At 32.7% G+C, this 11975-nt stretch overlaps 2 protein-coding genes and 1 non-coding gene across 5 annotated transcripts; all 3 read right to left on the bottom strand.

Moving 5' to 3' along the window:
- On the bottom strand, nt 1-71 carry TRNAG-GCC (transfer RNA glycine (anticodon GCC)). Its single transcript has one exon. It is a non-coding gene; the product is annotated as a tRNA-Gly (tRNA).
- An 831-nt stretch (nt 72-902) lies between these two features.
- Nucleotides 903-2717, bottom strand: LOC124834811 (uncharacterized). The gene has a single exon (XM_047309602.2). It carries the CDS (start codon nt 2269-2271, stop codon nt 1015-1017), a length of 1257 nt encoding a protein of 418 aa, XP_047165558.1. The 5' UTR covers nt 2272-2717; the 3' UTR covers nt 903-1014.
- A 2531-nt stretch (nt 2718-5248) lies between these two features.
- On the bottom strand, nt 5249-8057 carry LOC124834835 (agamous-like MADS-box protein TM6). Of its 3 annotated transcripts, none has more exons than XM_047309634.2 (7): nt 7415-8057; nt 7227-7296; nt 7062-7123; nt 6857-6962; nt 6000-6041; nt 5847-5891; nt 5249-5676 (listed from the first exon to the last, which is right to left on the bottom strand). In XM_047309634.2, exons 1-7 carry the CDS (start codon nt 7600-7602, stop codon nt 5599-5601), a joined length of 591 nt encoding a protein of 196 aa, XP_047165590.1. In that variant the 5' UTR covers nt 7603-8057; the 3' UTR covers nt 5249-5598. The 3 variants fall into 3 exon arrangements, with proteins under 3 accessions (XP_047165590.1, XP_047165589.1, XP_047165588.1); XM_047309633.2 differs by having other exon boundaries at nt 5249-5719; nt 7415-8046; XM_047309632.2 differs by having other exon boundaries at nt 5249-5722; nt 7415-8041.
- Nucleotides 8058-11975: the final 3918 nt, after the last annotated feature.

Here is an 11975-nt window from a genome sequence, read left to right as displayed (position 1 = left end):
TGCACCAGCCGGGAATCGAACCCGGGTCTGTACCGTGGCAGGGTACTATTCTACCACTAGACCACTGGTGCTTTTGTTTTGAAGGTATATTATAAAAATTTTAGACATAAATAAACATTTTGAGATACTTCATACTAAATTTCATGAAATTTCTTAAGTGGATTTGTACAAATTGAATACTTTTATTAACTTCATCTTTTGAAAATAAATGTATGAACAATGAAAGATTCAGATCTCAATTTAAAATTCTTAACATTTCTCACATTTCTTTTCTTATCACATATTATAATTAGACCCGAATATATTTTGAATTTATGAAATAGTCACATTTTTTTCTTTTTAAAAAATAAACCTTTTTTTTACAAGAGAACCTGATTTCCTTACGTAAAATACTAATTCTTTTTTACAACTTATAAAGTCCTCTCATTTTAATTTTGCCTTTCCTTCTTAAACCCGACCTTGAACAAAAGGATCCAAGTTATTTTGGTTAACAAACACCATGGCAAGGTCTGAAAACTGTTAATGGACTGCCATTTGAGGTTGATCCAAGCCCGAAGTTAGGGCTGTTTGAAGATGGGTTACATTTTCTCCGTACTAGGCCCAACGACCAAGGTCTCAATAATTTAAAACTAATTTATAAAATTTTATATGTGAATTATGCTTATCAAATTTCGTGGATTAAATCCTTAAATTTATGATAATTTAAAAACATAGTGTTAAAACGTAACTTTGTGAGTAATTTTATTATACTTTATACTATGATTATTTATAGACATGAATTGTTTTTATAAAGTCATAAACCAAGTGGTCGTGCAATGTGAGGACTAGTCTTGAACACGATGCATTCCCCATGGTTCACGTGGTTGTAAGTTGCGAAGTCTAGGAGGGACAAAATCTTAGCGTTGACCTAAAAGCTCTCATGAATAAGCATAGAGTCATATATTTGTACAGCATTTAAGATAAGATGTGTCATCATAAATCAACAACAAGAAAAGTAAAAAAAATAAAGTAAAATTATTCACTGGTTGAGACAAATCTGTTACACTGTGTCAATGGCTTCTGTTGTCCACCTTGGCAGAAGAAGAAACTGTGAGGGCACCTGTACAAGCAGTTATCAACTAAACTCACGTTCGCAGAATCGCGTTTCAGCGTCAACAAGGGTCGAGGAATCCCTCCTACCAAGTAATTCCCCCCCAACAGAAGCCTCCCCAACTGAGACACTCCCGTTTGGGGAGACACCGTTTTCACCGCAAACTGGGTCGCTATTCGCCCTGTGAACTGGTTATTCTCCAACGACAACGACGATAACTTCGGCACCATCGCCATGAACGACGGCAAAAACCCCTCCAGCTTGTTGTTGCTTAAATCAATCGCGATAAGCCCGCTCCGGGACTCCACTCCCTTATAAGGTGCTTCGACCTTCGTGAACTCGTTGAAGGACAGCGTCAACTGCTGCAACGACGGAAGCTCGAAGAAAACCGAAGGAATGGAACCGCTGATTCGGTTGGAGCTGAAATCCACCACCTGCAACCTCGTCAAATTCCCGAAGCTTTCACTCGACAAGACACCACTTAAATTGTTGTTCCGAATGGATATCTGAACCAGCGAAACAGGGAGCGATGCCGGCAACACTCCGGCGATGGAGTTATCGCTGAGATCGAGGTATTTAAGGTTTGTGAAGGAGTCCAAGTCGGATAGATAGGTGCTGAGTTTGTTGGACTGGAGTTCGAGTCTTTTAAGGTTGTGGAAGCCTTGTGGGATTGCTCCTGTTAGGTTGTTGTTGTCGAGGTAAAGCTCTTGGAGGGTGGGGAGTGTGCCGAGAGAAGGGGGTATCTCGCCGGAGAAGGAGTTCGACGAGAGACTGAGTCGGCGGAGGCGAGTTAGGTTTGAAAAGGAATCGGGAATTTGGGCGGAGAATTGGTTCTTGGAGAGATCGAGTGTTTGTAGAAAAGGAAGGTTCCACGTGAAGGTGAGAGAGCCAACATAACCCGCTTGGTCCAGCGCAAGTTCCGTGACTCGACTGAGGCCCGAAACGACAAGGTCGCATCTGAAGCCGCACGTGAATTTCTGGCCGAATAGGTTGTCGCAGGGGTCGACGGTGAAGTCCCAGGAACTGATGCAAGAGCCTGGGATGACCGAAGCTGGTTCCAAACCTCGCTTTAGCTCCTTCAGAACCTCTGCATCTTCCCAATGCGTCTTTGATTCGGCACCCAGTAATACTAGACAACAAATTGAGAAGATCGTAGATAGAGGGACACAGAGAGATCCCATTGGCACTTTCCACTCTGGTGTGAAGCTTTTGATTTTGATTTTGATGGTGATGGAAGAAACGAAGCACAAGAGAGAAAGGTGGGTTTTTTGTGAAGAGTAGGATTCTTCCTCTTTAAGTAGTTAGAGAACTTTTTTTAGTGAGTGGCTTCACGGACAGAACTGAACTCAGATGCTTGTTCGATGCAACAACCTTTTCTCTGTTCAGATTTATTTTTTTTTTAATTTATTTTTATTGTTTACAGAAAGAAGAAAGGGACAACCTTTTTCTTGTACAGTGAGTAGTGAGTGTTGTGGGTATTTATATATAGAATCTTGGGTTAGTAGTTGTTTTTTTAATTTTAGTATATGTCGTCTAGCTGGGCTAGCCGTTATGTGTGGTTTCCTCTCACCAGGGGCCCGCTTCTTATTATCCGACTATTCATAAATTGTGGTTGGAAATGTCATATTATAATTAGGATTAAACATCATTTTTTATGGTAAATTATATATTTTTAATATATGTTATATTTTTCATTTTTAATGGCTAAAATGGGTGGTTTCCTAAAAGGTTGTTTAGCACCTTATTGGTTAGTCGTGAAATAGAAGAAATAATGTAAGGTTGGTGAATACTGAGGCCACGTGGCACCTTGTGCCATGAAGGTTGTTGTGAAAGTGCTTCCCTTTGGTTTGGAGTTTGGGTCCCAATGCTAAGCTTAGTTATATGTGTTTAGACATTTTTATCATAACTTTAAATTTCAGCAAAGTCACTCAAATCACTTGTCTATCTTTTACAAATATATATAATCTCTGTAGTTGCTTCCAACCAACTTACCCAACCATTGGAAGTAAAAAAGAGTATTTCATATATTAGGTGTCACCCAAAGTCCATGCATTTGGTACGTGCATTTCTTCAACATCAACCAATATATAAATCCAACTTATTTTTAAAAGTGTTATCTTTTTCTCCATTTATCTTTAAATTTAAGAAAGAGTTAACTTTTTAGTTTTACTTGATTTATAATTATTTTTTATGTATATTTATTATGAAATAAAAATATTTTACTATAATAAAAAATTTATTACATTTCTTAATTAAAAAAAAAACTTATGGTGATTGCTTATTATAATTAGGGATGGGATGGAACACAGAATGGGAATACCACATGCCTGTGCAACCTAAAATTGATGGTATTAACTTAAAAACAAAGATAGCACTAATAATATTTTTACACTGAATATAACTACTTAATAACTTTAATGTAATATTATAAGCATATAACATTTGAAAATTGTCCTCTGAGGAGAATGACGGTTTGGCAACCCATTTTTTTATATGCAGCCAATTGGCAACTTTTTTTTTTAATAATAATATAATAGTACTAACATTTTAATCAACCAGTATTAATATTTTTTAACAAGTAACTAAAGAAGTGGTTATACAGATAAATATTAGTTGTCAATATATCACTATTTATCTTGTTAGTTCAAATATTCGTATTATTATATTATTATATCTAGTTGTCAAATGAAAACGAGTCAAAATATCATAAACCAAAAGAAAAAATATGTGCATAAATAGAGAAACACAAAAAGAAAAAAACCCTTGAGTTACTCACTTAAAAAGGTAAAATAAACTATTAGTTTTTTACATTAATATTAGCATACACATTGATAACAAATTATGCAGGTGTTGGAATGTCAATAACTGAACTATACATTATTTCTTATTTTAAAAAATAAAATGATCAAATTTATGGCTTGTTGTAAATGATTAAAGATATTATTTTATTTTATATTTATCTTTTATCTTAGTAAATTTATTATTATTTTTATTTATATTTTAAGCTTAATTCATATTTTTTCTATTATTATAAATAAATGATTATATATTTAACTTCAAGATTAATTCTATATATAATTTTTTCTATATTTAACGAGCGAAATAACTATTCCGTTAAATATATTGTCTCAGTTAAACCATTTGTTTATTTTATTCATAAAAAATGAAAGTTTTACAACAACCAAAACATTCGTCAATCAACTTAGTTGAATCCCTTGACACGAGTTGAACGACTTAACAATTTTTATTTATTTTTGTCCATATTTAACTGACACCTATTAAATGAATAAGTTAGGATTCAATTTTTGGAGCCCATTTCATAAATTGATGAGTTGGGCCCCGTTTGGGGATAGGGCTTAGCTGTCGAAGGCCCGGCCTGTATTAAGTAGTTTTTGAACTCCATTATTGTGTGGTAGGCTAATCATTTGTGTACTATTCCCAGGATTTATGAATAAAGTATAAGATAAAATGAGAAAATTAAATTTATATATAGAATATGAATATTTTGATCTTAACGGCGTTATTGTCATTAATCTGGTACAGATTCTCTCTCCCTCGCCAAACATTCTCACGTTCTCAACATACCTAATTACCTATCCTCCTATCTTATGTCTCCTCTTAAATGTCTCTGCTACAACAATGCCCACTGTGTCAACACCTCCAATAACCCATTTTTTAAAATTATCTTCTGTATTTATAAAAAAATTGAAAAATAAAATAATAAATGTAAAGTGTGTGTAAAATTTGCTGGAATAATAATACCCGAATTACCATTCCTCCCAACACCGTATAAAAGAAGAATATTTTAAAAAACAACTAAAAGTCAACTTTTATAAAAATCCGCCATTTTCTAACTTCGTAAGGTTCAATTTATCCAAAGCTTATCATTTTATTCACACTTATGAGGATTAAATGAGACAGATTGCATACAAATGTGTGTAACAGTATGCAAACACGAGAAAGATTACAAAGGTAGCTGATTTAAATTTAAATGATTTTTTCGCTTAACCATTTTATCTTTTAATTATAAGATTAGATATATAGTGCTATCCCATTTCTCATTTTAAGAAAAGCATTATTTGGAACTAATTTTAACTTGTATATAAAGTCTTTAATTCTTAATAAATATTGATTATATATAGTTAAAAGCAAGGAACGTAGCATACACACCCAATGTAAACTTATAGTAATAACAAATAAAGTACATTCTTGCTGTTTTTGCAGACCACACTCTAGGCAAACACCATATATAGGGTAGTTAATTCTCTATACCTGGATAGAGATAGAGAGGTTTCTGGGTTTACAGGTCCAATAGGAAGATAGTAGAAAGCATATGCATGCATAAATAACAAGTGGTGGTAGCAGCTAGTTAACATTAATATAATTTACATGGGTTACTACTGATTGAGGCATGCAAATTGAAGTTGCAGTCAATTAAGCAAGGCGTAGATCGTCAGTTTTAAAGGGTTCTTCTCCATGGTGGTGATGTTGATGATGTGAGGGAAGATTCAGATGAGTATGGTGCTGACAGAATGCATAGAGGGTGGAGGCACCATTGGCCAGTGCAACTGCTGATTCCTCGTCTCCTTCATCGTGCAAAAGAAATTGTGGATGGATCACACACTTTTCCTTCTTATTGTTCCATTGTCAATCACACATCAATGAAACCAAATCAAAACAACAACATATGTATTTGCATCTAACTTTTATGTCTGTTCTACTCAACTCAATTTACCGACATATTCAAAGTTCTTACAAGTTCAAGCAGAAGATTTCCATTCATCTGCTCCAAGCTTTTAACCTGTGTATTATTCAATGATCTTCACATTATCAAGACTGGACCATAACTAAAAAAACGTTGATTAATAACTATCTTACTTTAAATAATTAATCATAATATAATACTGACCTTTTTCCTGCAGGTGTCAGTCCGAGTTTTGATCACGTGGAACTGTGAAATAAAATGCACAAGAAACGTATCAGTTGAAAGCCTAAGGATAAGTAGTCATGTCTGGCAGTTAAATTAGCAATCTCACTTGAAAGTTGGTTTTATAACTCCTTTTTTTTTCTTTCTCGAGAAGAAACAACAGAAAAGAAACACAGATATTGGCAGATAAACTCAGATGAATAGTTTGCAAATTTATTGTTCGATGAAAAGGATGAAGAATTGGAAACTACAGAACTGAAAGGAGGAAAACCAACAACTCTTAAATTTTTTTTCCCATTCCATTGTTTACAAAAGAAACATTATCTTGACCAGCTAGATAAGGTTTGCTCTTTTTTCTTTTTTTTTCATTTTGCAAGGATGAATAACTTGGCACCCTTCTTTTCTTTGCATATTCTCTTCACAGGTATGGTCCTGTACTTACTCATGTGGCTTGTGTTTCTTCAGCTTTCAATTTTAGAGGTTTAAGAAGTTATCTTAATCTAGTGAAAGGGAAAAGTCTGAACCGAAGAAATTCCTGATGACAATATGGTTGGTATTCACATGGTGTGTTTTGATTTCATACAAATGCTCTAGTTTTTAAGAACCAGGTTTGACTCAATCAGATTATTGAACCTTGTAAAGGTCAGATCATCTTAGTTCATGATTTAGGATTTGACTGACTCCAAACTTTTTTTTCCAGTTTTACACTGGCATGTTAATCATATTCAAAATTTGAGCTACTGTTTACGTTGATGTAAGAGTTGGAGTACCCTTATTATATTCTCTTATTTATTTTTGCCCATGAATAACTTAACAGAAGCCAGAGTGAATTTTTTTACCTTTCGCTCGCGGATTTTCCCTATGGAAGAAACCATATCCTCTTCAAGAGTTCGCAGTTGCTGGAAGCTCAGCTCGTCCAAATCCAAACCCTCACCAATCCTGTGCCTTTTGCAAGTCACACAACTCAGAAATGAGCTTTATTCAACCATTCCAAAACAATAAAGACGCGTAGTAATAAAGACATCACTCTTTTTAACATGTTACCTGATCTGTCTCCTGAGTTTGTTGTTAATATCTTTCAGCTTCTTCAAGTTCTCAAGCATTTTCTGATTGCAATAATACACATAATAAGAAAATCAGTAAGCAAATCGAAAGCAGCACCGTAATCACAAGAAACAAGAGAGAAATAGGAGTGGTTGCGTGGTTAACCTCATAGTGGGAACGCCACAGATCGATATCCCCCAAAGTCTTCTGATACTGATCAACGATCTTTTTTGTGCTGATTGAGAAGAAATAAGAAGTGGAATAAGAGAAAAGAAAAGGAAAAGATGAGAAAGAAGATATTGGATGGATGGATAGAAAGAAAGAGATAAGAGAGTGGAGAGTAGGGTACGGACGTAAGGCCAGGACTAATATATTCATGCATCTTGTTGTTTTTTGAGAACATGATGAGTGAAACCTTGGCATCACAGAGAACACTGAGTTCATGAGCTTTCTTGAAGATACCATTCCTTCGCTTGGAGTAGGTGACTTGCCTGTTGGTGGGGTTCTCAATCAACTTTATCTCAATTTTGCCGCGACCCATCTGGAGATCGATGGATGGATCTCTCTCACAACTAACCTACCTTACCTTGGCTTGGCTTAGCTTAGCTTAGCTTAGCTTCTACACTGCTCTGGATCTTCTTTTGCTTCCCTTTCCAACCACAGATATTAATAGAGGGAAGAGCAAAGGCAGTAATAAGGCCAAGAAGGAGTTCAGTGAATAGAAACTCATACAAACAAAAAAGAAAAAGGTGGAGAGCAGTGAAGAGCCTTTCCCAAATGGGAAGGCTAAGCTGCCAAAGAAAAAGTAGGCTTGGAGTGTAACTCCGAATAAATTCCAAATTGGTGAAACTGTGTGGAAAGCATACCCACGCACTATTCGACAGCTGGTACCCCTTTAATTAATACCCAGCGACCCTCTTCATACTTCAATTTATTGGACAACAATGCCACATTCATTCTTCACTTCCTTAAATCATCACTCCATTTTCTGTTAAACTGCACTTTAGCTAGGAGAAAAGTACAAATCAACTATATATCACTGCAGTCTTAAATAAGTACTACACATTTCATATGGAACTTAAGATTAATGACGTGGTTAACGTTGTAATCTCTGGTTGAATTGATCCCGTGTTTTTTTCTCAATGGTAAGTAGTACCATAAATTTCCGCATTTGAGTTTTCTTAGTAATTTTTCCCTCCAAGAAACCTACTACCTTACCATGATTGATTGCTTTTATTTCTGTCATGATGAGTGCAGTGGAAGTCTTATAATTACTCCACAGATGATATCACGAAACATCAACTCCATTTGTATTCATCCAAGAAATCATGGAAAAGGAATAACTTTGGCAAAGAGTGCTAATCAGATATCAGATTAATTTACAAAGCATACAACTGGGATTACAAAGGTATATCTGTCTAAACAGACAAAGACATATTTATGTGTGTGTGTGTATATATATATATAGTAAAAAGGTGGAAGAAATTGAAGCAAATGAGACAAATTAAGGTTTAAGAGAGAAATAAGAGATATATTAGTAAGGGTAATGGAATGGAGAGCAGAAGCAAGAGAAAAGAGAAGAAAGAGTTTGATGTTGAAAGGTGTTACAGCACGTAGATGGTGTTGTGAGTAGTGGACTGGTATGAGCATGGTGTCATTATTGTATATAGGCATAGGTAGCGAGCTTAGCTCGGTACTGTACTATGCCAGTTACAAATTATTTATCTCTCGTCAATATCGAGGCATGGAAATGTGATGGAGAAAGTTCGAAGATATTAACGTTGTTTGGTTGCATATGACCCGTCCCATCTTTCTCTAACCCACTTCCTACACCCTTCCCTGTCTAATTCCTGTTTTTCACTTCACTCACATGTCTCCTTCTCATTCTAACTTCACTCTTTCTTTCGTTTTCAACCTCTCTAATCTCATATATTACTTTTTATGCTATAAGTTTTACGTGCGATAGGTGTAAGAAAATTACTCACATATACCAACAAAGAGGTAAATATATAAAAAACTATCATATCGGTAACAATCAAGCTTAATTATGCTATGAACGAACCTCTGCTGTCTCTGCTGTGCAATAACTGGTGTAAGGTTAAGGTGTTGCAAGGTTTTGACTGCATGATGATTTGGGGAAGGCTCCAAATTCATCAATCAATCATTCCATCGTCTCAATCTATCTATAAAATGTAAATAGTATTATCTCTAAAACAAATTATATAACAGTATTTACAAATAACAACAGTGAAAGAGGATTGAAAACATTAAATTCAAGACATGTTTATCGTTATCAATTTTTTTTTTTTATTTTAAAAAATTGACTGTTTCACTGCTAGATAAAGCATTGTTTTTCTGAAGAACACTACAGAATTCCATTAAAAATAAAGGTTGAATGAATATGTTGGAAAGTTTTTAATGTAAGAAAATAGATTGAAATAGTTGAAGTTTTTCTTACCCGTTTTCACGATGAATACGAAGCAACCACGATTCCATGGATTGGTTGTGGCTTTGTTTGTGGATTGATGCACACAGACCCACAGACACAGTAGCTATACCTAGGTCTGCTGGATTTGACTTCCCTTCACTTCACAAATTCTCATCCTCTCCATATGAATCTCCGTTTCAAAACAAATGAAAAAATATATTTCGTTACAGATCTTTTTGACAATGTTTTAACACAGTAAGCATGTTCTTGTTATTATACTCTAAATTCAACAAAAAAAATGCCAGATGTATCATATAAAAATATTATAAAAAAGTCTATGTTAATATTATTATCTATTTTTTTTATGAGTTAAAACAAAAAGAGAAAAAAAAATTATCAGGAGAGAAAACAATGAATAAAAAGTTAATTATGTATTTTGTCTTGCAAAAGTTAATCAAATTTTATTTTATTTTTAAATCCTTTTTGAGTGCTTTAAATATTTGAATTTCTTAAAACAGGTAGGATTGGTTTACTTAATCTTAACCATGATAATAATACTAATGGCTACCAGATGGTGTTAACTATGACAATATCAGTCTATTTTGCAGTGTTTTATACACTATACATTAAGAAACAGTTTTTTTTTTTACTAAAATACATTGAGAGATTGTTAAAAAAAACGTTTGTTGTTCCACCTGGTTGCTTCATGTTGTCTTTATAAATACCATTTAACATTTTTTGTTAAATGATGATGTGTTATTTTAATTCATAAATTTTTCTTCTTTTACATTATGGATTATTTTGTTTTGTAAGGATCATATTTACTATTTTTTTCACAAATTTTTTGTCTTGTTCTTATATTATGAAAGTATTAGCCTAACATATTTTTTCCAAAAATCTACTTAGATGATTTTCTTTGTTATATTTGAAAGTTATTGTGTACTGTACGATAGAAGGATAAGAAGAACTAGAAGAACTATGATATTTTAACAACCTTTCATAATAACTGTTTGACAATAGATCACGTGTCACTACTTTATTAGTTTGTTTGAATTTATTTTAAAAAAATATTTGAAAGAGTCATCTTATAAAAAATTGTAAAAAAAAAAAGATATTAAAAAAATATTTTCCATATTAAAAAGGTGATTGTTAATAATAAGGATCTTATGGTAGGTACAAAAAATGCCACATATTATAAAAGTGTTTCATTAGAAGATGTTTGATGACTTATACTAGATGACTACTATTATCTATGTGTTTGATGTAATTAGTATATATTTTTCTAAAAGCCTAAATATGATTTATTGAACAATAATTTAAGTGAGACTTATACCATTATTTTATTGATAAGGTAGAAACCTATTATACCCATGCTTGAGTGTATTAGGTCACAAATGATAGATGGATTTGACACCAAAAAAGAAAATTTGACAATATACAAAGGTCATGTAACGTATAAAATAATAAGAGTAAATAGAGAGATTAAGATTAATAGAAATTGGATATCATAATGGTATTCCTTCCATATGATTCAAAAACCTCTCTAATAATTTAATATGATGAAAAGTTACCGAAAAATGCATACAAATCATATAAATGGAGAAGTTAAAAGAACCAACATTCAACCAGTGTTGCTCTAGTTGCTCTCTGAAAGAATATAAATATTCTTATAAAATTCTAAAAAATTTCTTAATAAAAATCATACTTTATTATAATATATTTTAAATTCTTTATAAAAATGCATTATTCTTTTAAAATTCCATATTAAAGAGCAGTATAAAAGTATTATAGATGACCTTGCTTGACCAAAATTTTTAAAACGTATGTTCTTTCTAATTCAAGCAGTACCAATTTTAATCCCAAATGTAGAAATAAACTTACAGTCCTTATCAAATTCGGGCTCAATCTTAATCAACTCAAGCCTAAATTTACAATGAATTTATCTTTCAACCAATCATAATTTTGGAGTCAAACAAACTTTATAATTGGTTGGAGAAAAAGACCCCATCTACTACTATAATATAAATATAAATACTATTTTACATCGATTTTGTAAGATTAAGTAAAAATTAAAATTTTTCCTTAATATAATATCATATTTATTTACAAAACTAATAAAATTATCTTAACAAATTTATTAAACCTATTGTACTGTTTGCTATCAAATAAATTTATAACTGTAATCTCATGTCGATTGGAGAAGATTCAATAACTTAAAAACAATAAATTTACAGGTGTTTTTCATTTTATTATTTAATTTTCTTATTTTTATTTAATGTGAAATTTAAAAATCAACAAAAAATTCATAGCCAACAATCCAAATTATAAAGTTCCATCCTAAAATATATTTCATAGCGAAATAAAATTTACACTCCTAAAAAATGAGACCCCACAAGATAGAAAATACAAATTCATTACTTTATCCCAAATGCAACCAAACATTACAAAATACCTCTACAAGTGCCAATAATACTTTTACCGACTTC

This window comes from Vigna umbellata, chromosome 10, assembly GCF_029865625.1.
Source record: "Vigna umbellata cultivar VRB3 chromosome 10, Vumbellata_1.0, whole genome shotgun sequence".
NCBI lineage: Eukaryota > Viridiplantae > Streptophyta > Magnoliopsida > Fabales > Fabaceae > Vigna > Vigna umbellata.
Note: the sequence above shows the minus strand (reverse complement) of the source record. Positions and strands in the feature narration are given on the sequence as shown.

What these genes read in the sequence shown, in the direction of transcription:
- LOC124834811 (XM_047309602.2), bottom strand. Translation starts at nt 2,271, where the DNA reads ATGGGATCTCTCTGTGTCCCTCTATCTACGATCTTCTCAATTTGTTGT.
- LOC124834835 (XM_047309632.2), bottom strand. Translation starts at nt 7,602, where the DNA reads ATGGGTCGCGGCAAAATTGAGATAAAGTTGATTGAGAACCCCACCAAC. An exon ending in TATATTAGTCCTGGCCTTAC is followed by an intron (nt 7,297 to 7,414) that starts GTCCGTACCCTA and finishes CTTCTCAATCAG; the next exon opens with CACAAAAAAGATCGTTGATC. An exon ending in AAACTCAGGAGACAGATCAG is followed by an intron (nt 6,963 to 7,061) that starts GTAACATGTTAA and finishes GACTTGCAAAAG; the next exon opens with GCACAGGATTGGTGAGGGTT.